Source organism: Chenopodium quinoa, unplaced genomic scaffold (assembly GCF_001683475.1).
Source record: "Chenopodium quinoa cultivar QQ74 unplaced genomic scaffold, ASM168347v1, whole genome shotgun sequence".
Taxonomy (NCBI): domain Eukaryota; kingdom Viridiplantae; phylum Streptophyta; class Magnoliopsida; order Caryophyllales; family Amaranthaceae; genus Chenopodium; species Chenopodium quinoa.
The window spans coordinates 4,300,533-4,328,369 of record NW_018745003.1 but is presented as its reverse complement, the minus strand read 5'-3'; the positions used below and the strand labels follow the sequence as shown (position 1 = coordinate 4,328,369).

General features: G+C 33.6%; 2 protein-coding genes across 5 annotated transcripts; both read left to right on the top strand.

Moving 5' to 3' along the window:
* The first annotated feature begins 1,221 nt into the window (after positions 1 to 1,221).
* Positions 1,222 to 15,006, top strand: LOC110708000 (N-alpha-acetyltransferase 35, NatC auxiliary subunit-like). 3 transcript variants are annotated; one of them, XM_021886096.1, is made up of 16 exons: positions 1,222 to 1,506; positions 1,828 to 1,895; positions 2,469 to 2,627; positions 2,718 to 2,885; positions 4,006 to 4,156; positions 4,581 to 4,660; positions 5,232 to 5,504; positions 5,598 to 5,741; positions 10,590 to 10,724; positions 11,121 to 11,219; positions 12,541 to 12,594; positions 12,884 to 13,088; positions 13,676 to 13,794; positions 13,992 to 14,060; positions 14,279 to 14,377; positions 14,498 to 15,006. In XM_021886096.1, the coding sequence occupies exons 1-16, from the start codon at positions 1,383 to 1,385 to the stop codon at positions 14,735 to 14,737; spliced, it is 2,187 nt and encodes a 728-aa protein (XP_021741788.1). In that variant the 5' UTR covers positions 1,222 to 1,382; the 3' UTR covers positions 14,738 to 15,006. The 3 variants fall into 3 exon arrangements, with proteins under 3 accessions (XP_021741788.1, XP_021741787.1, XP_021741786.1); XM_021886095.1 differs by having other exon boundaries at positions 4,566 to 4,660; positions 13,679 to 13,794; XM_021886094.1 differs by having other exon boundaries at positions 4,566 to 4,660.
* Positions 15,007 to 22,248: 7,242 nt separating this feature from the next.
* LOC110707999 (putative clathrin assembly protein At5g35200) lies at positions 22,249 to 27,608 on the top strand. 2 transcript variants are annotated; one of them, XM_021886093.1, is made up of 16 exons: positions 22,249 to 22,406; positions 23,004 to 23,112; positions 23,207 to 23,276; positions 23,418 to 23,515; positions 23,813 to 23,954; positions 24,043 to 24,143; positions 24,268 to 24,351; positions 24,524 to 24,574; positions 24,673 to 24,738; positions 24,828 to 24,893; positions 24,976 to 25,056; positions 25,140 to 25,217; positions 25,539 to 25,688; positions 25,798 to 25,873; positions 25,980 to 26,092; positions 26,913 to 27,608. In XM_021886093.1, exons 2-16 carry the CDS (start codon positions 23,011 to 23,013, stop codon positions 27,222 to 27,224), a joined length of 1,590 nt encoding a protein of 529 aa, XP_021741785.1. In that variant the 5' UTR covers positions 22,249 to 22,406; positions 23,004 to 23,010; the 3' UTR covers positions 27,225 to 27,608. The 2 variants fall into 2 exon arrangements, with proteins under 2 accessions (XP_021741785.1, XP_021741784.1); XM_021886092.1 differs by having other exon boundaries at positions 22,250 to 22,406; positions 25,977 to 26,092.
* The last annotated feature ends 229 nt before the right edge of the window (positions 27,609 to 27,837 follow it).

Genomic DNA, 27,837 nt, shown 5'->3' with positions numbered 1-27,837 from the left:
GGCGCGGGCGCGCCTCAGAGTGGAGCGGGCGCTCCTCTCCTGTACTTTCGAAATTCACTAAGGGAGGCAGAAGGGGGCGCGGTTTAGGCGCGACCCAAGCGCGGGCGCGCCAAATGACGCGCGGGCGCGCCAACTTTCTCCTTCCAAACCTTCAGATTCCAGTGAGGTCCGCGGTTTAGGCGCGACCTCAGCGCGGGCACTTCTCATGGTTCGCGAGCGCGCAACCATCAACACTCTAAATCTTCCAACATAGTGTAAGTCAAAATTAATTATCCCACGTACATTGAAATTAAAAGGGAAGATGCAAGATGACAGACATATAATATTAGTAGGCTAGCTAATAATTTAATACCAAAATTATATTAGTACAGAACCATATTAGGCTTATGTGTAGTCAAATTCTCCTCCATTGTGTAGCATAATTATATATATATATATATATATATATATATATATATATGTTATGGAATAAGTAATTACATATGAGTCATCTAAATTTGGATCATTATTTATTATTGATCATCCATACAGTCTAGTAGTCTATTAGATTCTAATTCCTTAAGTTTAGGTTACTTGATCATGAAAATTCAATCTATAACAATCATTACCAATCACACAAATCCTCATTCTCATTAGGTTCAGTATGATCAATTATATTTTAGTTTAGCTTATAACCCGATCTCATCTCTAATACACAATTATCTCCATCTATAAAGGTTACTCAATAAGTGTAATAGGATTACTTGATCAGTGTTATAGCTCTTATAGGGAGTAATTTGTTCTTTCACAAGACACATTGCCATCACTCTTGTTTTAAAAAAAAAAAATCGAAAAAACAAAGAGCAATTTCCATGGATATGGCTAAGAGAATTCAAAATTTCTCAATTGCTCCACTTTTTATCAAAATTCCCTACATACCGTCCACGTCATCCAACCTCTAAAAATATGATTTTTTTAATTTTTTTTCCCCTAGTTAAGAGCAAAACCGCTAATTGAATTAGCAGTTTTACCTTACATTATTAGCGGTTTTACCTTATATTAAAGCCACAATTTTTTGTAAGGTGATTTTTTTATCTAAATATAAAACCGCTAATTCAATTAGCGGTTTGTTCTGCGCGCACACACACACAAAAAAAAAAAAAAAGATGACGTGGACTGTATGTAAGAAATTTATATAAAAATAGATGATTTTTTTAACAATATTCATGAAAATCACTCAAAAACAAAAGAAAAGAAGAATAAAAAAATGAAAAATTCCCCCAAAACCAAAACCCTTCGAACTGAAATAAAAATTACTTGTACTCCCAACAACTGAGACCGCCATTTTTGTTCTTCAATTTTTCTCTCTCCTCCTAACCTAATTCCTTCTTCTTTCGTCTTCAATGGCGGACGATCGAGGTTTCAATGTTCCGACTACGACGACGGCATCTGCTACGGCGGCGATACCTTCCGGCGACGGAACTGTTTGGACGAACGTTTCCAATCTTCTTTCTTCAGCTTGCAATGGTTTTTTCTTCTCTTTATTCAATTAAGATCTTTGATTGTTGCATTTCTGCTTCATTTATTGATTTGCAGACCGTACTTTGATTATAAACATTATTGAATTAATTTTGTTATTGTTAAAGATCTTTGATTATTTCGAATTGATTGATTATATTTTGTGGTTTAGCTGAAAAATGTGGAATTATAGAAGTGATTATTATGTTATTGTTGTTGTTTTGGTGCTTTAATTCGTCTATTATTTAGTTAAATGCTAGATATTTTAGTTTTATGGTGAAATTAATGTTTTCTCTTATGTTAATGCTTAATTTTGTATGCGTATGGCAGAGCTTTGTGACGGCGAGTTGATACATGGCGATAATTTTAGTCTATTTGCCGCCATGTCGGCTTTAGAGGTACACATACATACTTGTCTCAAGTTTGTTCTTTTATGTTGGCAACTATTGTCTTGTTTATGATATTGATCCTGATATATTTTACAGTAATACGATGGCGTAGTTTGTTAATTATCGATTATTTCACAAATATGAAGACATTGTATGGCAGTATTATTCATTTCACAATAATACGGAGACATTATTTGTCAATATTGTTGATTACCTATAGACCTATAGTGACGCCCTAGGCTTTATTAGTACTTATTACCTGCATACTGCTTTCCCTTTGAGAGCTTCTTGTAGACTGCAGTTCAAGTTCAATGCTTCCATTTTTTGATATTTCGAGGGAGGCCTGCATGTAACTTTTTGAAGTTTTCTTGTTGAGCTCCTTTGACATTTGGTATCGATTGTTATTGATTGAATTAGGGAATGGTTGGTTTGTGTAGATGTTATAGCATTCGATGTTGTGAATTTTATCATTAAGGAGGCCTATAGCTGATGTGCGATTCTTTCTTTCTTTTTTTTTTTTTTTCCTTTTAACTGTGGGATCCTTTAACTGAAAAGAACACCTTTATGTATTTCTTTTGTTAGATAATGGACCCGAAGATGGATTCGGGCATGGATAATGGCAGATATAATTCTGTTGACGAGGCCATAGAGAGTGGTGCGGCTCCAGTTCCACTAAGTTTTGATAAAACTATGGATGTTATATGCATTCTAGATATTATGGATCACCTCCTTGCTTGTGAGGTACACTCAATGTGGCTTGGGCTTTTAGTTTATGGACTAGTGCATGCTATATTTCCATCTGTTTGATACCTGTCCCTTGTATAATGGCAGGCTACGTGGCATAAGGGGCACTCATTGGCACAAACAGTCTTCTCTTGCATCTACCTTATGCGGCTTGATCGTACCTCATCACATCCGCTGTTACATTCTTTTTGTAGATTAGTTCGTGCAACATGCAACGTTGTCATATCCGTTGTTTCAGAGGCTCGCACACATGAAGTAAAGTACTAAACATCTCTTTTGCTCTATCTATTTGGATGACAACTTTTGTTGCTTATTTATGCCTTCTTTTCTCTGCTTGATTTGCACAACTAAGTAATACTTGCTGGACTCGTTATAAGTTTACATGATTCCGACCTACTGTGCTCTGTGGTGAAGGATACTGATAGTATTAACTTGCTTACAGTGCTCTGTCCCCTTATTTGGAAAAATTCTTGATGAAAACCTGAAGGCTTTGAAAATGCATAATATGGATTAATAATAACCTAGACAGTAGTCAAATAATTGAATACTTGTGTAGGACGGACATAACCACCCATAATGTTTGTGATGATATGAGTCAAGAGAGGAATTTCTAATTAAGTTGCAGACCTGAGTAATCACATTAGAGAATATTAGATCCTTATTGTTGCATTATACAAAGTATATGTGAGTATATTGTGCAGTATACAAAGTATATATGAACCTTAAGATGACTCCGAAGGTCTATTATTTGGAGTGCAGTTTCTTATTGTGAGATTTCAAACTTATGAAGTGTGGTATGGCTAAATACCTGACAAATTGAGAGATTGATGCTAATTGTTTGGTACAGTGTCATGCTGAAATCTTATAGTTGTGGCTTTTCTCCAAAAATATGTCATAGTAATGCTAGTCTTTAATGTTTACATTGATTCATCACACTGGGGGAGCAAGGTTAATATCTTGGATTGGGATTTACCACTTGACTCCAATGACAGAGATGCCAAATCTTCTCAAGACAGCAGGGAGGAGTTGCTTGCTTGCTTTTACACATAGTTGATAGCGAAATTTGGAAAATGCTTCAGGATAGCCAACTAAATATCATGCATCTTTTTTTTTTTTTTTTTTTTTTTTTTTTTTTTTTTTTTTTTTATGGAAATTAAAATAAATGTGGATACAGAAAATCTAGAAATTGCTGCTATTAACCTAAATTATAACCTTTACAAATGTTGACTATGAAGGATTATGTGATCGTTACAATCATATATTTGTGGATGATTGTATTTTAAATTCTGCCTCTTCTTCTTTTCATTATGTCAGAGGTGACAGTCCTATGCTCCATAAAATAATGTACTATTTGGATTGCATTATATTCTGATAGGAAGAAGATCTGTTCACAATAGCTTATGGTCTCCCTTTGGGTGGAGAGAAAGGTGACGCATTCTTATCTACTCTAAATGCTGTAGAAGAGACACTCTGTCGACAAATGCGTGCTTGTAAATCTCCAGCTGCCAAAAAGATGGTGGTAGAAGGTAACCGTTGGATTTTGGTTTTAGTTTAGACATATTGTGGCTGAATTGCCTTTGTTCCAAGCTGCAAGTCTTTTTCAGAGATAGCTGTGCAACTGTTTTGTTGATTATTTTTTCCAAAATTGTTTGGATTCTAAAAAGACTTGGTATATGTTTAAGCAATTTGTCTGTGAATGTGACTTTGTTAATAATTGTGAAAGGTTCTCATTGTCAGTTACATTTTTCTATTTGATCTGAAGTGACAAGTTAAATGTGGTAATATGGATTATGGAATGGATGAAAGGTTCACTTGCTTATTCTTTGCAAACTTCTTCAGGCAAAAGCTATGCATGTTGCTTGCTGCTCTTACTGCAATCTATGTCAATTGTTAAATGTTGTTATGAGTAGTTTGCTTTACTGTTGACATGCTCAGGTTCTTGGAATGCAGATCAAGAACCATTGCAAACCAATCCAGATCTAGAGGAGGGTTTTTGCCGAGCTCTTTTGTGTCGTTTACGATTTCGTAAGGTCTTAACCTATATACTCTTGCTACGTTTATTGGTTCCCCTGAAGGCCCTAATTGTCAATCTTACATCAGATCATCAGGATGCATTGCATGAGTAGTTATATCGTGCTTCTGTTATTGTGAGATTTGCGACAAGGGAGACTTAAGTGTTGTGCTATTTTGGATTTGTTTTTTGCGCTGCCACTTAGCTTGATACAGTAGAACACCATGACTGGATATTTTACATTATTTGCCTTCTATGCATATATTGAGAGGACAATCGTTCCTATTGATGACCGCTCTATTTCATGTCTAGTTATTTAGGTAAGACATATCAAGTTCTGCAATATTCTTTGGAATCTGGCTCTAGTAATCTGTTGAGGTGTGCTAATGCATGTATAAAATTTGCTTTGAGTGTGTAATACCCAATAAGAATATGCTAGCATAGTCACTATATTGCGTTTTTCAAGGAAGTAAAGCTTTGGTTAAGAGTTCTTCGGCCTTTAGTAAGATTTGGCCTCTAAATTTTGTTCGCTGCATTAGTTAATCAGACCTATAGTGTAATGAGACTTCATTTTTCATTTTGTGTTGCAGCACTACTACCACCTTCTTATGTGCATGAAGAAACCCCAAGGCAGAGGCTTTGAGTTGGCAAGAAAACATATTTCATCTTGCTTATTAGAGCTGGAACAAATGCAAAAATCAGCTGAGTTTCTGAGGTCTATAGGATGCTTGACAAGAAAAGATACAGTTCCAGTGGAAACTACTGCTTCTGGCTATCATCCTATTGGCTTTGATGCTAATTTAAACATTAGAACATCAGCTCCTGCTCCTCCTCGTGCAATCAAAACTTTAAGCTGGGATATGGTGAGGAATACTGAAAATGTCCTACTCCGTACTCCGTATTATTCTTCTTCTCTTTCTGATGCTTATAGCCTACCAATTTGTTTCTCTGCACAGGCTTTGGAATATTTTAAAAAGCTTCTCCATGATTTGGATGTTATATGTTCGTTCTCATTGGATCCATTGCTAGAAAATGTATTGCAGTTTATTGTTGAATTCCAAAAACTGCAACCAGATCTTGTTGCCAGAGCTCACCTCCATGTGAGTTCTCAATGTTCACCCTCTTTGCACTGTAATATTTTACTTTAATTTTTCTCAAACTTGTTTGTTTATTGTCATTTTTCTAACAATGATGTTTCCAAATTCCAACTGCTAGCTCTACAATCTCTTTGCTACTTTTTAGGTTCAACTATATCAATATCAACCTTTTGTTGTGTCTGTGAAACCTGTTAGCTGCCTTGAATTATTGGATTCTTTTAGGGATTGTTTCTCAACGCAATAGATAGTTCTACAGCTTTGTCATTTGAGAAGATTTCATCAATATGTAAAGTCAAATGAAACATCATTGGACTGTATATGAACCTGAAATTATATAACGGTGGATTTTGTAAATCCTAACTCTAAAATGAAAACTCCTGAAACATAATTTAATAAAGGAATTGTAATTGTGTTTGCTATCTCATCTAACCACTGCCTTTTTGATCATTGGATTTCAATCTGTCTGGTCCACTGACCTGAATCATGTTGGCCATAGAATTCTTGTTGATAACATTGCTTTTCTATGAAATTGAACATGTAATCTTGAGGCAGCAGTATGTTAGATGGATAAGTTTTACATATTCTCACTGGTATTATTCTCTACTTTTACTCTCAGATACTATCTGTGTGGATTCATATAATGCATTCCTAGCCAGTTGAGAGGACAGTTGTGTCATAAGTAAGCGGGCACCCTTCATGCCATGAATACTTTTGTTGTTGGCAGCAATGAATCTGTAGAATCTTAGTTAATCCGACCTAATAGTTGATCGGTAGCTATGCGACTAAAACTTCTATATCTTTGTCCCTATATCATAATAATATCAATTAGGCAAGCAGCTTTTTTATTTTGGATTCCAGTTCTGTTGATTATTGTCACCAACCCTGATCATCTCTGTAGGCAGTGTCGAACCCACAAATTTACTATCCGGCAATTACCGTATGACGGCTATCATCAACCTCTACTATATTTCCTACCTTCTTTGTCTGCAAAATCCTGATTTATGTGAGAAAAATTTGTGTTATCAACTAAAATTTTTTATTAGCGAAGCAAAATATACGTAGTTTTAGTTAGGAAATAACCCCCTGCTAGGACACCTCTACCTGTCCTTTCATAACCTGGATCAGGGCTGACTTGGCCACCCAAACTTCAAGCTAGGAAGGATCGAGACATGAATAATGGTTGGATATTTGAATTGTTGTGAAGCCACTGTCAGAATTTTGGTGATCAAGACAGTGCTTCTAACTTATCGGGTGGAACTTTTTTATGGGAATTAATTTGTATTCTTCCCACTGAGGCTTTTAGTGTCCCTATTTCAGCTTTGTGATGTAATTTATCGGCTCTTTTGTATAGATAGATTATTGTGATCAGACTGATCACCCTATGAATCTGTCCCTATTTTAGCATCACTTTGAATAATAGCTTTCTTTCTTCTTCTTCTGTTTTTTTCCCCCTCTTCTCTAATAGGTCACTTTGTGATTAATAACGTAAAAAAAAAAGAAGTTGGAATTTAATACCTTTTCGAGCCATTTACATTGAAAGTACTACTTATAGTCAGATTGCGCTGGTTTGAATTAAGGCTTATGCTCCAATCCACCATAGTTTCTACTTAGAGGATATGGACAATTGGGGGTACGGCATCAATGCTATTACAGATTATACCATAAATTAGAGCACTGAAATCCGGCTAACAATAGAATATTAATGTAAATGGTTCCAAAAGGTAGTAAGTCGCAGTAGTACCTATATTAATAATATAGGTCAAGCAAGATGGAGGGGTCAGTATTCTAGTTGTTGAGTTCGGCATCTGTTTGGAGATTAATAATAAAAATTATCTTTTCTTCCAGGGACTGGAAGATAATTGATTTCATGTATGTTCTCTTTCAATGGGTATTTCTTGTGTGCCTCTTGCAACCCTGCTATTAATTCTTGACTGCTTGGAAATTTTGGCTTATATACTGTGGTTACAAGGGGTAGGACATTAAGGGGAGTTTGCCATAAAAATATAGCAGAAGTGAGTAGGAAAAATAGGACCTAAAAAACGCAGGTGGTATGTATGTATATGTATTCAAAACCACCTAGTTGATAAAAGCTTGTTTCCTATGTTTTGGGAGTTTTATTTACCTACTGTTTAAAAATCTCAATATCAATTCTATTTGAAATCTAGTGATTTATTTTGGTGAGCATTAGTGGTTTCTTTTATGTTAAAAAATTAATCATAAATAGTTACAATAACATACAAACCCTTAGAAGTATATGCAACATACCTTGTTCCAATGACAAATCCAAAAGAATGTTATGCTAAGTGGCAACGTCTCACATGTTGTACTCCAAAAGTGATATATAATTGTACAACTTAGTAAGTTGCTTCATTAATATGATCCCCATTATTGATAAGTACAACCTCATAACCATGCCCAAACCCGCTCCATCACCATGACAAGTTCTTTGCATACAAAAGTAGTACACATACAATTTGATCATATTAGTGATTATCTTCTTTATCCGTCTTTTATAGTATACGTTTGGGAGATTAAGAAATGAACGGTACATGAAAATTTTAGGAATGGAAGTTAGAGAAATAGTTTGATTGATCCGAAATAGGGAGAACAAAGGACAAAATCATAAATAAGGGGGAAAAAAAATTAGTTAGGAAAACTATATATGTGTATATATATTTTATTCACAATATTTTACTCCATATAAGGATACAGAAGGGTAGATTCACATATGAAGAGAAGAACTAATTAAAAGAAAAAAGATTTAGGGACAAATAATTAGTTAGAATATCAAGTAATTAAGGATTTAATATGATTAAATATGTGACTAAGTAACAATTCTTGCTATGGCATTGCTAGTAAATCTTTTTCCAATAATTTTGTTGATTATTTAATAATTATTCTCCCAAATTTGTAGTTTTATTTTTGTTGAAAATTTAACACAATAACAATATTAGGCTGTTATTTATTTTATTTATATTCCTATGCAACTTTATTTGACTTGTATTTACATATTGGTATACTAAATAATCTTAAATATTTTTATCTAAATATTCTTCCCTAAATTACCGATAGCTTGTATAAAAAAAATTTAGAAACAATATTTCACATTAAAAGTATGCTTTTTCAATGATTGCATAGCATCTATTATTATTTATTTTTTCTTTACTATTTTCTACATAGGAAAGCAAACAAAGCATATTACATAGCATATTGTTGGTCTTAATAAGATTATTATTGATTAACCTATATTATTGAACAAGTAAATATATTTTGGCATGAACAAACGTTTTTGCTAGACATATGCGTAACATACCAAAAAAATAAGAGGTCATATATATTGTTCAAGATAAATACAACTCGTAATTATTAAATGAAAATTGTCAAAAACATTATACGAATTAAAAGACGTCCAAGATATTACTGGAAATTCTTTGTTAAGGAATGAGAAAATGTGTGGAAAAACCATCTTGTGTTTTAGTATTGCTATATTACGTAGATAGTTTGATAGATGTTAATAAATTTTGACTTGGTCAATATTTTTGTCAAATAATCGTAACTTACTGTTATTGATATAATAAGATTTCAAAGATATTATTGAAGATATAAATCAATTAATGAATAAATAATGTCAAAGGCACAATAGGAATTACTCCGTAAAAGATTTCAAAGATATTACTGGAATCTTTTTATTTATGAGGGGAAAATGGGCAGGAAAAGTTATAAGAGTGTGACACGTGTCATGTGAGGCTCTTGTGTTTTAGTATTGTTATAGAAGATTTTTAGAATTATTACTTGGAATACTAAAAAGTTTACAATTAACCACTTACTGCTGAAATTACCTGCTCTTCAAATAGTGTATAGTATATATTCCTTATATAAAACTTCTTGATCTCTTATTATTCTCATAAGGAAGGCCATTGATTGTAAGCTTCTTTCTTGTAAACTTTGGACCAAGTGGCTCACTGGTTGTTTCTAGATTAGGAGAGTTTTTTTCAAAAAACTAAACCAAACAAGTTGTTAAGTGAAAATCCATAGCTTGCCGTAATCTTCGTTGTTTCCTTTTTTTTTTTCCTGACATTTCCAGAAAGTCTCCATCTCCACTGCCTGCATTCAGCAACATATTACATCCAGATGATCAGTATGGACTGCACATAAATAATCTGTATTTGTTTAGGGATGGGCTAACCCTTTTTTGTGTAAAGTTTTCCATAAATTTGAATTAACAACGTAGTGAAATAATATCACTCAATTTCAAACGGCAGCACTACAGCCACCTTCTCCCCTCATATGACTTTGCTTTTACTCTGCTAAGTCATAACAAAACAGAATTACCTTTAAATTCTGCATTGGCAGCAGGAATAACCTTCCCGGGTTTTCTAGAAGCTTCTGTGAACAATTGTTCTGTCTTATATCTCTATCATTTTTTTGGCTGAGAATCAAAGATATGTAAAATGCTGTTACTTGGTTCCATTTGTGCAAGGTTTCAGTACAAACACTACCTGAAGTTGTCAAGTGATATATATATGCCCATGCCACAACCATCTTCTCATTATTAAGAAGATACCAAAGTAACCAAACTCATGCATGCGTACAACCAAATCCAAACTCATGCATGTACACACAAAAAAATAAAAAAAAGATAAGTGATATCGGCAAACATTCTGAGTGTTTTGAAGTGTGAGCGCTTAAAAGAATCTATCTGATAAAAAATTATACTTGGTTGTTTTTGCTTTACTGAGAATTCCCAAATTTACGAGAATCTATGTATTCTGTTGGGGTGAAGGATGTGAGACCAGATGAACCTGTGAACATCTTTTTCTTATTCTGATATCTTATATGACTTGTTTGCAGGTTCTCTTGATTCAAGGTGGGAAATTATATGGGCGGGATCCTGTCTTTTTTGTCATGTGTAAAGCTTCAGCTTTACCTGAATCTATGAAGGACCTTAGTATCCAAAAGAATGAAGCTGTTGTACAATTAGGACAGGTCTGTATTCACCACATTGACCTCATTAGGTTCTCATTTTGTATTAAAGGTTTTTTTCTCCTCCTCATCCTCTTCTGCTTGAACGCCTTAATCCCATAAGTGGGGTCGGCTACATGAACCAATATGAGAACTTCCCAAGAGGTCACCCATCGTAGTACTACTTTCAATCATTGTGGCTCATGTCAAGCGGTGTGACAAAATTTTACACTGGCTGTCACTGGCCTACCGTGAAAGAAAGGTTTTTTTTCTGAAAAAAAATTCTAAACATTCTGCTGCCATGTGGAAATTTCACTTTTTTTTTTAATTTTTTATTTTTTTAATATATAAGCTTCAGATCATATCATTTCCTTGCTCACTTTTTTTGTATAATTAAAGCTCTATATTTAATTTATGCAGTGTTTAATCAATTTGCTCAAAATCCTTTGCACAAATGTTGCATGGCAAAGGCGTAAGCTTGGGAAAGTTTTACAAGATTGGCGTGTAATATATGTTCAGGTCTGTGATGTTAATGCTTTTACTTTTGTAACTGTTCAATTGGTCACTTATGCAGACACAAAGAGCAAAACTTATATGTACAGGTCTGTGATGTTAATGTTTTTACTTTTGTAACTGTTCTATTAGTTACTTGTGCAAACACAAAGAGCAAAACTTTGTCAGTTGGATCCTTCAGTTGCGAATGTAAATCAGAAGAAAAATTATTTAATCACTTGTTAACAGCAGCAGTGACATTTACCTTTTTTTTTTAATGCTTATTTTAATAGAATAACAAACCCTACTACTGAAGTATCCCTTCCTTATCTCCCCTCCCAAAAAAAAAAAAAAAAAAAATTAGAAAAACACACAAAAAAGATGGTAAATTTGTACTTTGTGAAGCAGTTGAACCAGAGAGGTGACACTTTCCATGATCCATGTGGATTTACGTTGGGAACTTGTACTTCCATGGAATCAAAGGAACCAAAAAGTGTATTTCTTCTCTTTTCCTTGGAACTTTATTTTTCTATGGTTTATCACACCCTGAAAACCAAGAATTCAGAGTTTCCTTGTCCAGTCTACCTGATTCTGACTAGAAATGTCAGTCATTGTCAGGAATAAGTTTGGCTGATGTACCATGTGTAAAATCCAAAATCTTTGGGCAAGTATGTCAGTTTGATCACCAGCAATGTCTATTTCTTGGGCATGAATATAGGATGTAAAGTTTTGTTATTTTATTTATTTAAAATTTATCTTCATGTTATCTCAAGGTGCATCTGTGAAAGATCATGTAGACCATCCTATCCCCTAAAGGCAAAAAAAATGTAAACTTAAAAGAGCTAGCATTTGTTCAAGTTTCCTCAGATTGAGCTCATATTCAACAATGTTCCTGTGAAATGACATTGGTGATGCTATTATTCTAATAATCTGTATTTCTCTGTTTTATTCTTTTACCCTAATCGAAAATTGGCTGCAGAATTTGTTCCAAGATATGTGAGCTAAAAGCAAAAAAAATGTAAACTTAAAGAGCTAGCATTTGTTCAAGTTTCCTCAGATTGAGCTCATATTCAACAATGTTCCTGTTAAATGACATTGGTGATGCTATTATTCTAATAATCTGTATTTCTCTGTTTTATTCTTTTACCCTAATCGAAAATTGGCTGCAGAATTTGTTCCAAGATATGTGAGTTGTTTGCCACCTGTGTTCTTAAGTCTTTTTGTCTATAGTTCTGAATCTTCTGAGTGTTTCTCAGCATATTTGGAATATTGTGTGAAGCATGCTTCCCTTTGAGCTGTCCAAATAATCTTGAACTTCATTTGAAAACCTGAAGTTTTTATTTTTCAGCTGGAAATTGCTTTCAGGGAGGAGTTTGGAGAATTTTCTGGCATATCTGATGAGGTATAACTATTGATTTGATTCCAGTAATTTGATGCAAGTCGGAAATTAAGAAAAGAAAAGAAAATTCACTGACCTTTTTCAAAATTTGGATTTTGTGAACCAATATAACCCACCTTTTTTTTTGTGGCATATCTTGGTAAATTTTGTAATTGTAGAGGCATAGGAAACCTAATGGAGTTTGTCTCATCCCCAAAGTTTGAAGCTGTGGAATAAAAAAAAACCCAAAAGAGTTGGTGTTTCTGGTTGATTTGTCCTTGTAGAGATTGATATCCTTTTAGTTGGTTTGCAGAATGTATGCATGAAACTGGCTAGGCACATACTTATATGGGTTGAAGAGCAAACATATTGGATTGCTTTGCGTTTTCTTTCTTTGGGCTTTGAATTGGAGCTTTACTCCTCAAATGAGTATTGCATGGTATACTGGTACCTTTATGTCATACTGGTTAAGCTTGCAGAGAAAACACATTTGAAGCAGCTTTCTGCCGCTGACTCAGGTGAGCTCCTTAAACAAGGATTTGCATCAATTGATGGTATGTTGTACCTTTGGTTGCTTAAGGCTTTATGCCAAAGCGTGCCCAAAAAATTATATATTGAATGGTTTTATTAAAGACTTAATGTTACACACCGATCCTTTGTTTAATAAAGATGAAGACCCTGACTAAAAGGAGAAAACTTGTACTCTTGTCTTGTTGGCAATCTGCAACAGTTTTCAAAAATTGTAACTTCATGTTTTACTATCAAATTGCCTAGTGTTGGTCTGTTAATTAGTCATGTTATTTAAGACTTTTGCCATTTGGTGGTTGTCAAGATATTCCCTTTAATAAAATTGCACATGTTGAGGCTATGGGTAGAAAATTTAATATTTATGCGTTACACAATATTTCATCCTGAGAAATTTGAATCCCATTTGATTTCTTTCTTTCTTTTTTCTTTTTTCTACCTTTTTTATATTATTTATATTTACATCCAATGTAAATTAAGTCTTATTAATTAAAACTTTAAGTACTAATCACTTTCAACCAAGCAATATCGGCCTTTTGTGCACATTCCCATTACATTTGACATTTGTATTCTAATTTAGCAGCTAAACGAAAAGGGAAGAAGAAAAGAGATTCAGTGATGGATACAAAGGACTACCGCATCCCACCAGCTGTTATGTTGCTTCAATGTTACATTTGTCTTGCTGAGGGACTTGCAATGGTAAGTTTGCTAGTTTGGCTTGAAAATTCGAAATGTAAGATGGAAATAAGTGCATGTTTTATAAGGCCATGAAATGGTAAGTTAGCTAGTGTGGCTTTAAAATTCGAAATGTAAGATGGTAATAAGTGCATGTTTAGCTTGTGCCATAGATTTTACTGTTGTGCAATGTTTATGCTAACTGTAATGAGGTTTTGCAGATGCTTGCTGCTATAAGAAATGAACTAAAACTCTTCCTGCATGTGGGCCCTTTTAATACTGAATATGAGGTGATTTTTTATGTTGTCATTTGTTAAATTTTATACTTATTTATCTTTCAGTCATTCGTATATCAACCGTTCAATCACTCCAATGAACTAAATCGCGTCTGAAATAGCTTATCAATATGCGTTCTGGAGCGTGTTGTTTTCTGTTTTTTACATTAAAAAAACTCTGCTAAAAAAAGGAAATAGTAATACTGATTAACTTCTGGTGTACAATTCTGTAGAGATTTGTTCAACACTTCGAGCATTTACAGAAAGCTTGTCTGCCAGATCACATTTCCTACCATTCATATAAGGATTATACAGCCCAAGCTCGACTTTCTGTGAGTATAACCTAGATTCTTAGATATTTTTGCTTTGACTTGTCTCAGTAGTTAGTGATTTGCTTATACTTCTACACCAGTGTTTTTAGATTACATCAATTAACATCACTTTATTTGTAGACATTAGTCACATATAATCACTTCAAGGATGCTCAGAAGATCGTTAAGGAATTGAAGAAGAGTTTCGCTAATGACCCCGATAAAATGGCTGAACTTCGATCCATTGAGCAGGTTACAGAGCGCAACAACATTGCTCTAAATGTGATTAACCGTGTTGGAGCTCTTGATTCTACTCTTAAAATCTCATTGGAGTTCACATATCATCCCATTTTTGCCGTAGCAGTAGTTAAAAGATCATGAGACTGCTTGTGTAATCCCGAGAATTTTTTTACCATTTTCTGTAACATTATTTTTCTCTTACATTTTCAAAAAAAAACACAAAAATTGTGCTTATTGTTTGATCAGTCTACGAGAACTAGCTGTAAAAGTAATACTTTGTGGTACTTGTAAATCTCTTGATTATATTGATTGAAACTTATATGCATAGTTTTGTCATTGTTTTCAAAAGATTTTGAATCAAATGTTTATATTTGTAATAATAACTTTGTGGTCATTTTTCTCATTATGAATATTATGACCTTCCAGAAGTGGTAATACTTTTCTTTTTTTCAATTTTTGACTAAGACGAAGAGATTTAATCATTTTCTTTTCTTTTTCCGAACAAGTCACAGCTTGTACAAGAATTTAGTAGTTAGGTCATGAAAGATAATAATACTATTTCCACCAAAAAAAAAAAAAAAACTATGTTAATTACTGCATATTTAATCAATACAAAGTCCTGTATTTTTTTTTCTTATATTAGAATATTCTACAAATAAATTGCCTCTGGAAATAGCAAGGTACAAAGCGAAAATCATTTAATTGGATTGTCATTATCATTGCATATATTGATAGATGGTTTTCTTGAAAAAAAAAAAATTGATAGATGGTTGAAGAGTAAAATTTTCATAAAGAAAAATTCATAGAAAACATATTAAATCGATATAAACCAAGTAGTCCTTTATCAAAAGGTTAATATTGTAACTCACATATTAATTTTCATTTGGGCAACTTCGGGGTGGGGATTCCCTTGTCCTTTCCCTCTAAAGTCTTGCATGCTATTCTGAGCCGGTTTATAAATTCAAATCAAAAATATAAATTTCAAACATTTTTCATAATTTCTAGAAACGCAATAGATATTTGAAGGGTGCTTTGGGAATCTATGTTCTACAAATTTACCAAAATGTATGTTCTATACGCTACTTTAAAATATAATGTTACGGAGCATACTCAATGTGTACGGAGTAACGTTTAAGGAGTACGAATATTATTTAAGCTATGACGATAAAACTTAAATGAAAATGAATTCTGAATGTCGATACTCGTATAGTATTTAGATCTGACGGTTGACATTATATACGTGAGATTGTGATATTAACCTCTCTGTTTCATTTTTACACCCTTTGCTTTTCACTTCAACGCTGCACTCTTCTTACACTCTCTCTTCTCCATTGAAGCTTAATCTGAATTCTCCTTTGAAGCGGATTCTGAGCTTTCTCTACTTCATTGAAGTAGCTTCTGGGGTAAGATATTTTAATTTCTCTGTTTAATCATCGAATATCAATTTCACATTCTAGGGTTTATCGTTAATTTAATTTTCAGTATAGTCAATTTAGGGTTTTTCCTAAGATGAATTATTGAATTTTTAGTTATAATAAAAGAATCTATGAAATATTATACGAACTTTTTTGTTGCTAGAATTTTGTTTATGTGCAATTTACGTTGATATTCTAAAGCGAGGATTATTTTCTGCGATTGTTCGGGTTTAATTCGATAGTTGAGTCAAATTTGATTTTTCGGTACTATGATTTAGAATGTATTTGCTGTGATTTTGAGGACAATCTTGGTACTTAATTAGGTTTTACATTTTAAATTGTATGATGGTTATACCTTATATGCTATAATTTGGTGATAAATTAGCTAGATTTGTTGGGTTTTAGTTTTGATGAACCCAGAGGATCTAGGTTGGTGAGAAATTGTTGTACACTGTTCATTGCATACTAAAATTATGTCTTTGTTAAGCTCTTATTGAATAATAACTTGGAGCTTTTTTCCGAGGATGGCTTGTTGTTGAGTCACGTCGATCCTTATTTGAATAGCAAGTCTGTATGAAACATGAAGTTCAGGTCACATTTCCTGTAATTTGCCCCAACACTGTTTAGTTAGAAGTATTACCTTCCCATTTCTTTGTTGGCTGCCCATGCAGTCAACACTTAGAAGTGTCATTTGGTCGAGGGTGCTTTTACACTTTGTTTGGATAGAAGGAAAAGAAAGGAAGAGAAAGGGAGGGGGACAAACTCTCTTGTTTGGGTAAAGGATTGTTGGAAGGAAGGGAAAGGAGAGGGAGGGATCCATTTTCCCTCTCTCTTTAATAAGCATAATCTCTCTAAAATTGGAGAGATTTGGAGGGAAAATGGTGCTCACTTCCCCCTCCCTTTCTTCTCTCTCCCCTTCCTTTCCTTCCTTGTTTCCTATCCAAACAAAGCGTTAATCGCACTAAATCCTAATATACATCGTTACTCAACACTTCACAATTAACTCCTCCATTGAAAACTGGAGAAGGCTTGTGTAGTAGAAATGTCATTCATCTTGTCCAAATTCATCTATGAGCGTAAGTGCAATGCATTTGGATATCAAGAGCTAAAGTTGGAAATTTGGATACTTAGGGAGTGGGGATTAGGTATTGAAGTCAGTTTACAATTTCCATGGTTTAATTAAATAGGGCTTCTATCCAAAGTTCCGAACTTTTTAAGGACTATTACTTTTCTTTCATTCGCCCAAATGGCAATTGCAAATCCTATCAATACTTGAACATCATCCCAAATACTGAACACTTAAAACACAGATTTAGTATTACACTTCCCATTTCCTACCTTCTACTCCCATGAATTATATACCTTGGTAAGAGATATTTTTTTTTCTTTTGTGAGTTTGATTAGAGCTTATTAGAGAAGCAATTATTGTAAATTATATGATGGATAGCAAATAAACAAGCAAATACAAAGATAAGACACAATTCTCATTTTCTACGGTTCTACTCAACTTGGTGGGAACAAACAATGGAATCTGCATTGTTAAGTATGTTGTCCTTCCACCCCAAGGAACCTTTCTGTTTTAGGATGTTGGTGACAAGTGTGCTCCAACAATTTCCTCTTGAATTTACTCTTTCCTTGCTCTTGCCTCTGATTTTCCCAATGAATTTTGAGAGTATAAACCAACTATTCCCATATATGTCAAGAGGTGATGTCTCAGGTCTTTGTGGTTGCTGTCCTCTATCAAAATTTTAGGATGAATGCCATGGTGCTTAACGTTGAATTGTGATCTATGAAGCTTGATCTTCTTCTGTTACATGTCAACATGTTGATCGGGGGAGGGAGACAATGACTTGGTTTTGAGGACCAGTTTTATTTCATGCATGATATAACTCCATGGCATTCATAATTGGGTTTTAGCTCTGATCTATGTGGTGTATGATTTGATGTACCTAGTATTGTTTCTTCATGGCTGCAATTGTGATTGTACAATCCACGAGATTATTACATCTTTATTGATTGTTATCCATGACATTCCCAGGATCATGTCTCGTCGATCAGTATGGAAAGGTTCTTTTGTTGATGCATTCTTGTTGAGACTGAAAGAGAACAAAGAGCAACTTGCAAACAAAAAAATTTGGTCAAGGAGATCTTCTATCCTGCCAGAATTTGTTGGTAGCGTTGTTCGAATTTACAATGGAAAGTCTTTCGTTCGCTGCAAGATCACTGAATCTAAAGTTGGTCACAAATTTGGAGAGTTTGCTTTCACACGAAAAAGAAGGCCTCACAAAATAGATTCTGGATCAAAGAAGAAGGGTGGTCGATGAGTCATTGCCGCCTCCCTCCACTTGCTGTATAAGGGGCCTCTTACCTCCTGTTTTCTTGTTGTTGAACTAGCTTTTTTGCCATTCGCAGTAACAATGTTTTTCTTTGGGGATTTTATGAAAACCTTTATAAACCCCTTATGGAAGTCGAAATATTGACCCGTGTCTTACCAATTTTCTTCAAAAAGGGCCATTTTAAAGTCAATGAATTCCCTAGTTTCATTTACAGAGATAAAAGAGCATACACCAGCATTTGTACTTGTACATCTCATGGATTATGTATTCCATTTTCTTCCTTGATCTCTGTTTCCTGAGTTTTGGTAAATTCGTGCTATCATTTAGATTGTTCAAGATGAGACAGACTATTCCACAAAATTAGTTTTTTTTATCTATTCTGGGAAAAGACAGGATGACGGTTTGGTGAAACTATTCACCTAAGTTTGGTGGTTTAATTCCATCAAACATGAATCAAAGTTGGATATTCACTGAATAGTTGGCCAGTCAAATTCAAAGGCTCACGTACAGGCGTACTCGTTTCATGACTTGAAAATGAGCTTCTTATATTGAAATTGCTTACATACGTTCATCTTTTGTATTCTATCTACCCAAAATAAATCTTACAGCTTTTCAAATCTGCCTCTGTTATTGTAGTAGTTAAAATTTTGACTGTAAAGACGAGAGCCCAGGTTAATCTCAGATTTCTGTGTTACTTTACTATTTTACTTTTATCATTTAAAAAATAAAAGAAAATAATTAGGTTGTGAGTGGAGGTATATTTTCAAATTTATCTCAGAGATAAACTTGAATTTACCCGTGTTGCATATTCTATATTAATTTTGAGTCTCTTACCATATTTTCTATGAACATTGAAAAAAAAAAAAAAAAAATCTGTTTTGTTGTACTCCAATAGTTTATTTTCCGATAGTATAATTTTCATGCTAGTTTTATGTACACATTATCTGTTACAATATTTTCCAAAAAAAAATGTTACTTCGTAGTATGTTGTAGTATTAGAATATATAATCTATAATATTATTAAAACTCATAGGGATGTGTTACCCTTCATTCAATATGATTTGGTGCCACATGTGCACTATGTGTTATCATACTTCTCTTACCGCATTAAATTGTACTAATGCTTAGTTTCTTCAAAAACCTCATCATTGGCATAACTCTAATTCTTTATAATAGTGTTTAATTTACTTGAAAACCTTATATTTTCATTTACTTATTAATATTGTTCAAATATTAACCCTTCTAAATTTATTTTGATCAAACTTATAAATTTATGATGATTCGGGGCATCATTTGGGCCAATTACTAGTTTTACTTTCTAAATTTGATAGTCCATAGTATAACTTTCGTAGCTAATTTTGTGTACAACTGAACCTTAACTGTCGAGAATCATTATAGAAAATGAATAATAATCTCATTCTCTGTAACAATATTCCTTAAATGGACGGGTTTGAAATGTAACAGCACGAATAATTGAATAAAGTATTTCTAAATTTTCATTATTCTTGTATTTTATCTTAAATTTTGCTCATATAGGCATATAGCTTGGCCCTAGTATTTCTAAGACTTTTAACATGTAAATGTATCTAATTTGGTAAATTTAGCAAGCATTGTCGAGCACTACTCGAGCTAGTAATTGATACCACAGTAAGATGAACACTCTAATTAGTCGGTATGGTCTTACAATAAGTTATTACGGTGTGCTGTATAATAAATAAAAAGTATAAAGAAAATTCGTCTTAAAAATTATGCTAACCCTCTTAATCTCACAATAATTATCAAAAAATCATCTCTGAAGCTTTTGCCTCTTACTTCTTAATCTTGTATTAGTGCTAACTCTATTTATAACGGAATACTGTAATAAACTATATTATGTGGCGGAAAAAGTCATATACCCTGTAGTACTTCCTTTGTCTTGCTTAATGTACTAAACTAATTCATGTGCATGTTAACAAGAATATATAATAGCTGACAATTTAAGCAATAGGTGAGTGGAGCCCAAAAAGGAACCTTGTGGAAGTGGGGCCCAACAGCCGACAAATTAGTGGAGCCCATTGCCAAAATGGCTAAAAGACTCATATTGCAGAGCGCACCAACACAACACTTTACACAACACTCACTGCCAATCTCAGTTGCATAATTACACCATCCACAGCATTGTCACTACTCACTTAGCCAGGGCATTAATACTGTATTATTGGATTATTATTCCCTCTCATTTTGTATTAATTACTCCTAATCCTAATTTCTCTCTTTATATGTATATATATAAACATGGAGGAGTAAGGATTTGCGAAGTATGACGTTAATTATTATAGTATTTTTAATAGGATTCCTTCTGTCCTTTAAAGATTGCATAATTAGAGTTATAAAGTTGCATGACCGATCAGCTATCTTTTATAATGTGATTAAACATTAAATTAGTGATATAATGTGTTATATACACTCGTATTAAACAATGTGGTATATGGATCATTCTAGTGCTCAATCATTTCATGGAAAAAAATTGTTAAATTAGGGAAGTATGCATGAAAATTATGAATGCTAAAATGGAATAACAACTTTGAAAATGCTAATTTGGTAGGATATCACGTGTTGTATAAGGATATCCTAGCTGTAAGGAAGCTGTCCAGCAAATGTATGTATGCAATTTGCGATTACACTCTGAACGTGACCTGGTTTTAGCAATTTTTTTGTGTTACTGTTGGAGGTTAGGAGAAAGAAGAAGCAATGCAAAATCGCTCGTGTTCTTATACGACAGACATTTGATAGTTATACGAAATATACATTAATGGTTAAAGTTATGCATTTGTTATTAATCAAAATATTACAAGTTTATACCTAAAGAAAACGAAGGTGGTGTATTTTGGTGTATGGTAAATTTGTTGTTGCAAATTGTGCAATCATATTATTTGGAGCCTGTAGAAAGGGTTTCTTATTATGTTGATCTAGTTGATCACTTTATTCACCAAATTCTAAAATTTGTTGTTTAAACTCAAACTTCCATTCTTTTTCACCAACTACTAATGGTCCAATGTGACACCATAATCTAGTTAGCGTATTTCCTATAAATTATTCATAATATGCTAACAACATGGATTAATGGTCAAAGTTGTGTATTGATAAATGTGGTAGTCAACTTGTTATATTTAAGCAAATTAAAACAAAGGGAGAAACTATGTTATGTTTACCTACTATAGTTAAAATCAAATTACATGTTTTCATTTTCAAATGAAGAGAACACAATCGAATTTTCCTATTATATACAAGTATTATTAAAATAAATAAATAAATATCTGGATAAGCCACGAGAAGGACAATGCAAATTACAAAAGAAGGTGGGAGTATAAACAATCTAAGGCTAACCTATCTCATTGATTACTACTTTCACTGTTTCTTTTACTTGCAATTTATCCACATGAGACATGAGTCACATAACACACTATTTTGGGAAGAGATAGATAATGTTAACAGACAAACCAATCAAAAATAATTTAATATAATATATAACTCTTTTTATATTTTATTGTGTTAAAATAATTTATTTACCTTTCTAATCACCTCCTAAAAATATTGTGCATGAAAGTTATGTAAATAAACGGAAGAAATACATCTTATCTTTTACTCGGTCACTCCTCATCATTCCTAAACATCAAAAAGAGAATCCATTAGTTATTTAATTTTTTTTTTTTGGAATTTTCTTTGACCACTCACTATTACACTAATATTTTTCAAACATTGTTTTTTCTTGTCCTAGTAAAAAAAGAATAAAGGGGTGGAAAAAAAAAAAAAAAAAAGAATTATTGTCATTGGACTCAAAGGACACCGACGAGCCACCCAAACCTAAAATAAAAATTAAAAATAAATTAAATAAATAAACAAAATAATTTTAATTTTTAATATTTTCTCTCTCCTTTTTCTCTTACAATTCTTCTTCTTCTTCTGGTGGGTCGACTTTTCATTGTTTGCAGGCGTCCATTCTCTCTCCTATATTTTTTTTCCCCCTTATTTTCTCCCGATTTTTCTGGGTTTTGTCGAATTTCAGACTTTGAGTTTAAGGTGAGTTGGGTTTTCTAATATATATTTGTTTTTCCCAAAATTTTGAATCTCTGTTCTTTGTTTTACTCAACTGTTTCAACTTCTATTTTGATTTTGAATTTTCATAAATTGAGCTTAATTTGTTGCAAGTTTTCAATTTTGAATCCTGGGTATTTGGATTTTGGATCCTTACTTGTATAATTAATACTGTATAGTTTGAATGTTAGTGCTATCTTTAGTAAATTCCAGCTTAATTTTGTAGAAGTTTGCTGTTTTTTAATTTTAATATAATAAATGTTGCAAGATCATATCTTATGTGGAATTTGTTGTGTAAGTTAGTAGCTGTTCATGTTAAATATTAGTTTCAAACTAGCTGTTTTATGTTAAAATACTAAACTATTCATTGAATTATGTGGAGGGGTTATTGAATTTTTCTGGGTATGTAATAAAAAAATGATGCCTTTCTTGTTGAGTTTATCAGACACTGAAGCAAGGGTTTTTGATCTGTAGTTCTTGTTATTAAGCATGTTATAGTTGTAATGACCGCGATTTTACGTGTTTATAAGATGATTTTATATTGGATCATTGAAATAGGGATTTGAAAATTTTCTGTTACAGGGAGATTATGGCAGGAGGAGGAGGTACAAATAGTAGTTTGAGGAAATATTTGGGATCCATTAAGGATACCACCACAATTAGCTTAGCTAAAGTAAATAGTGGTTATAAGGTATTAATTCTTTTTGTTTTTGTGATAATTTTTTTGTTGAATTAGTTATTGTAATCTTGATACATTTTTGTTTTGAATGGATGTGTTATTTTAGGAGCTAGATGTAGCAATTGTCAAGGCTACTAATCATGTTGAGCGACCGGCGAAAGAGAGACACATAAGAGGTGGGTGTTGTTGATTGTTGTGATTTGGTTACATGAAGATGAAATGTATGTTGTGTGTACATTTTGGTTATTTTATTTTATTGTGTTATCTTGTAAAGCATTTGGGTCTTTGTTGAAGATTTCTTTTGTTACTGTGTGCAGCAATATTTGCAGCAGTTTCCGCTACAAGACCTCGGGCTGATGTAGCATATTGCATACATGCTCTTGCTAGGCGCTTATCAAGAACACATAATTGGGCGGTATGTTGTGAGAGTGGCATTAGTGTTATCGAATTATCGCCATGTGGATGTTTTGCTTTCAAGATTATGTTTTAGTTTGCATTGCACAATAGTAATGGATGAGAACTTGAGAAGTATGCATTGGTAGAGTTACAAATTTAATTTGTATTGTGTATTAGTTACTAGTGATGTAAAGACTTGTAATTTTGTCACCAGTAAAGCTAACCATCGAAGATTTTCTGCATGGTGTGCCATGTCGTCTGGTTTTAATTGTATTGAAGCTCCTTAATTCTTTGCTTTCATCTTTTTTGTTTTTAGGTTGCTTTAAAAACTTTGGTTGTTATTCATCGTGCATTGAGGGAAGTGGACCCAACATTCCAAGAGGAGCTTATTAATTATGAAAGGAGCAGGAATCATATGCTCAATATGTCGCATTTCAGAGATGATTCAAGTGCAAGTGGTATTTTTCAGATATCTTCTTAATTTAATTATTCGATGCCTTTGGACTAGGTTGTTCATTGCTGAATTTGACATAATCTTTTGTTCAGCATGGGATTACTCTGCTTGGGTTCGTGCATATGCCTTATTTTTGGAAGAAAGGCTGGAATGTTTCCGTGTCTTGAAATATGATGTTGAGACCGAGCGCCCTGTAAGACATTTGAATTTTTCTCCTTTTGCATTTCGTTATACCTTGTTGCTTGTCTTCAGCTTGAACTTTCCCATTATGGCACATTTCCAGCTAAATAATCAACATTTATCTATCTTCCGTGCAGAGAACAAAAGATCTTGATACAGTTGACTTGCTCGATCAATTACCAGCATTACAGCAGCTTCTTTATCGGGTCCTTGGTTGCCAGGTATGATTTTCTTGTTCTGTAAGTTTGACAAGCATGAAATTCCAATTCCTTTTAGTGTGAGCATAAATAATATATTATATGTTCCAAGTTCTTTTATGCATGAGCTTTTGATGTCTTGTCAAAATAGCTTTGATCTCGAATTTTATGCATGAGGATTGAAATTTTTATGCAGCCTGAAGGAGCAGCTGTTCATAATCATGTTATTCAATTGGCACTTTCACTGGTATGTGAGGCTTAACACCATCAACTTTTATACAACTTGTAGTGTGTTGGAGTTGTGACACCATCATATTGTGCTGACTTTCAAATAATTTCGAGTAGGTTGCTTCAGAAAGTACTAAAATCTATAGCGCTATTAGTGATGGTACAGTTAACCTAGTTGACAAGGTTGGTTTACTTGCCACTGTTCTTCATCTTTACTTTATTAATTCTATTCAGAAAATATTCTTATTAACTGCAAACTATATTTTTTACAGTTCTTTGAGATGCAAAGAAGTGATGCACTGAGGGCCCTCGATATATATCGTAGAGCAGGACAACAGGTCTGTGTTGAGTTCTTGAGATGATTTGCTGCACACTCTGCTTGTTCTAACTCTGGTATTTGACATTTGTTTCTAATTGTAGGCTGAAAGACTATCGGAGTTCTATGAAGTCTGCAAGAGCCTTGATGTTGGGCGTGGAGAGAGGTTTACAAAAATTGAACAGGTTTTAAAGAAGCTCCTAGGACAAATCTCCTTTCTTCTTCAATCCTATAGCTTCTAAAATGTGTCTTTATATTGTTAATACAGCCTCCTCCTTCATTCTTACAAGCAATGGAAGAATATGTGAGAGAAGTACCTAGAGGTTCAACTTTCCGCAAAGAACAGGTACGGAAATGAAATATGGTGGTTGATGATAGCGTGTTGCTCTTGTGCTCTTTGTTGAGAGAGTGGTGGTCAAAATCAAATTTTTGGTCAATGTTCAAATTTCCAGTCGCCAGATCATATTTTGTGTGAACAGTTTCTTGTTTTTATGTTAACTCTTCTATGTCTTTTCTGTTTTCCCTACTTTGTGAGAATTGATGATTATTTGTTGACATCACTGAAAATATATAAATCCTTTTCAATGTATTCGATAAAACAGCATGATCTAAATTGTTACTTGGAGATTTGTATGAATTTTTGATTCAATTAACTTCAATGAAACAGGTCAAGCATGTGGTTGATGAAAAATCTACCGTAGTCCTAGCAATTGAGGACAAAGATGTTACTGATGTTAAGGAGGAACACCCACCATCACCTCCTCCTCCAGAACCAGTCAAGGAGGAAAAAGTCGTGACCGAAGTTCCTGATTTATTGGTAAGTTTTCACATTTACAGCCTTCAATGCTTGCTTTTACCCAACAAGGATTCCATCTGCATGAAACACTTCTACCCCCATGTAATAGTTTACCTCTCTGTTCTGGCAGAGTATGGACGATCCCAAGCCAGTTGCTTCAGATTTAGAAGATAAGAATGCAATGGCTCTCGCTATTGTTCCAATTGGTATTACTCATGCTGTCTTATGGACTATGAACTTGAAACTATCTTTTGAAACATAATTCTTTTTAAATTCTTAATAAAGAAGAGTTTTGATATTCTGTTACAGAAGACCTATCAGCTACACCTCCAGCTCCCAAGCTGGAAAATGGCACGACTGGTTGGGAACTGGCACTTGTTACTGCACCAAGCTCAAATGAGAGTGCCGTTTCCACTACCAAGCTGGTATATTCTCAATTGCAAACTTTTTTGTTTGTTAATAGTCTTGGTACAATTTAAACAAGATACATTGCCACAGAATAAAAAAACAAAACTGCCTGTTATAGGATCGAGAAGACATATAAGCCATTTATTGCTTGTGGGCTGTATATAATTACTAGGTTATTTTGATACGTATATAAATGCTGGTATGGGCTATTATGCGAACATGGGAAGAGAAAAACCTTAGGACTACAGGATTAGACATGCTTTGTACAAGCAATAAATGTATAATAATATATGTTAAACTATCTAAAGTTATACACCGTATAAGATAGTCAGAATATAGCTACCTTGAATATTTAATCAATTAAATGCTAAATTATTAGTTTGCATGGAGGCTAAAGCGAATAAAGAAAGCTAAGAGAAAAAAGAGTGGGTGTGACCGTGTGGGGCCCTGCTTCAAAGAAATAGTAGTGAGAACTTGCTGAAAAGAGTATATTATACTCTATAATAGGATTATAGGATATCTAGATAAAAGGTGTACGCGTAGTTTTGTGTTGGAAGCTGATATACTCTCTGTTTGATGATTAACAAGAATATAAGAAAGCATAGAGCTATTAGAATATATATTATTGCTTGTCTGAGGAGGGTATGTGGATCTGAGCCCTGAGGCATGTTTTTGGCACGCAATGTGTCAAACATGAAAGCACCGCTTGGGAGTGTTTGTGCTCATTAATGTGAAAGGCTATATTATCTCTCCGATTATTTGAAGAATTTGCATTGTATTGTGACATTGTCTTGAAAAGCGACATTTAGTGACTATTTCCTACTTTTTGAACACTAGGCTGGAGGACTGGATTTGCTAACACTAGACAGCCTGTATGATGATGCAATTAGAAGGACCAACCAGACGACGAGCTACAATCCATGGGAGCCTGCTCCATTGACCAACCCAATGATGCAGCAACCCGTCCATGGCCCGTATTACGCCTCAAATGCCAATCAGCAGCAAGCATTCATGTTGCAGCAGCAAATGATGATGGGCCATCAACAACAGGCACCAGCCATGAACCCATTTGGCAATCCTTATGCAGCCAACCCCTATGGTCCTGCCATGCCCATGCAAACATATAACCCATACACGGGAATGTTATGAGTTTCCACGTGAATTACTTGCTATAAAAATACGAGAGCGAACAAATGATAGACGAGTATGTTGAAAAGTGATTTGTGTACCATATTGTGTATGTTTAGGTAGGAATAGCAGGGTTATTGTTTGATAATTATAGGGAGGACAGACATTTGATTTTATTGATCATTCTTGGAGAAACTGTAGTTTAATAATTGATGTAATTATTTGACCTGCTTATTTGTTGAATATGTTCAGCAGGTACTTTGAATTTTTATCACATACTTCAGCAGTGCGTATAGATTAAGATTTGAATAACAATTTGTACTAATTTTTTGTATTGCTTGTAATCTTGTATGACTTCGATTTTGTGCTTTTGATTCGAGCCTGGAGGTTGAGTTATCTGATTAATTATAAGTTTCAAATTTTGCCGTTCAATAGTTGCTCTTTTTTTTTTCTTTTTTCTTTTTTCTTTGTTGTTGTATTTACAACACCATCGATATATTTAAGTATCAATATGTTTTTTCCTAAAAAAAAAAGTATCAGTATGTTATTAAATTGATGTTAGGGGTATATAGTCATGGATCAAGGCATAAATTAGATGATTTTGACCACCAATTAGACCTCCGGATTATCTTTA

Coding starts and splice junctions, on each gene's coding strand:
- LOC110708000 (XM_021886094.1), top strand. CDS start 1,383: ATGGCGGACGATCGAGGTTTCAATGTTCCGACTACGACGACGGCATCT. Junction 11,220..12,540: donor GGCGTGTAATATATGTTCAG/GTCTGTGATGTT, acceptor TTTATTTTTCAG/CTGGAAATTGCTTTCAGGGA. Junction 14,378..14,497: donor CAGCCCAAGCTCGACTTTCT/GTGAGTATAACC, acceptor CTTTATTTGTAG/ACATTAGTCACATATAATCA.
- LOC110707999 (XM_021886092.1), top strand. CDS start 23,011: ATGGCAGGAGGAGGAGGTACAAATAGTAGTTTGAGGAAATATTTGGGA. Junction 23,277..23,417: donor GAAAGAGAGACACATAAGAG/GTGGGTGTTGTT, acceptor TACTGTGTGCAG/CAATATTTGCAGCAGTTTCC. Junction 23,955..24,042: donor AGATGATTCAAGTGCAAGTG/GTATTTTTCAGA, acceptor TCTTTTGTTCAG/CATGGGATTACTCTGCTTGG.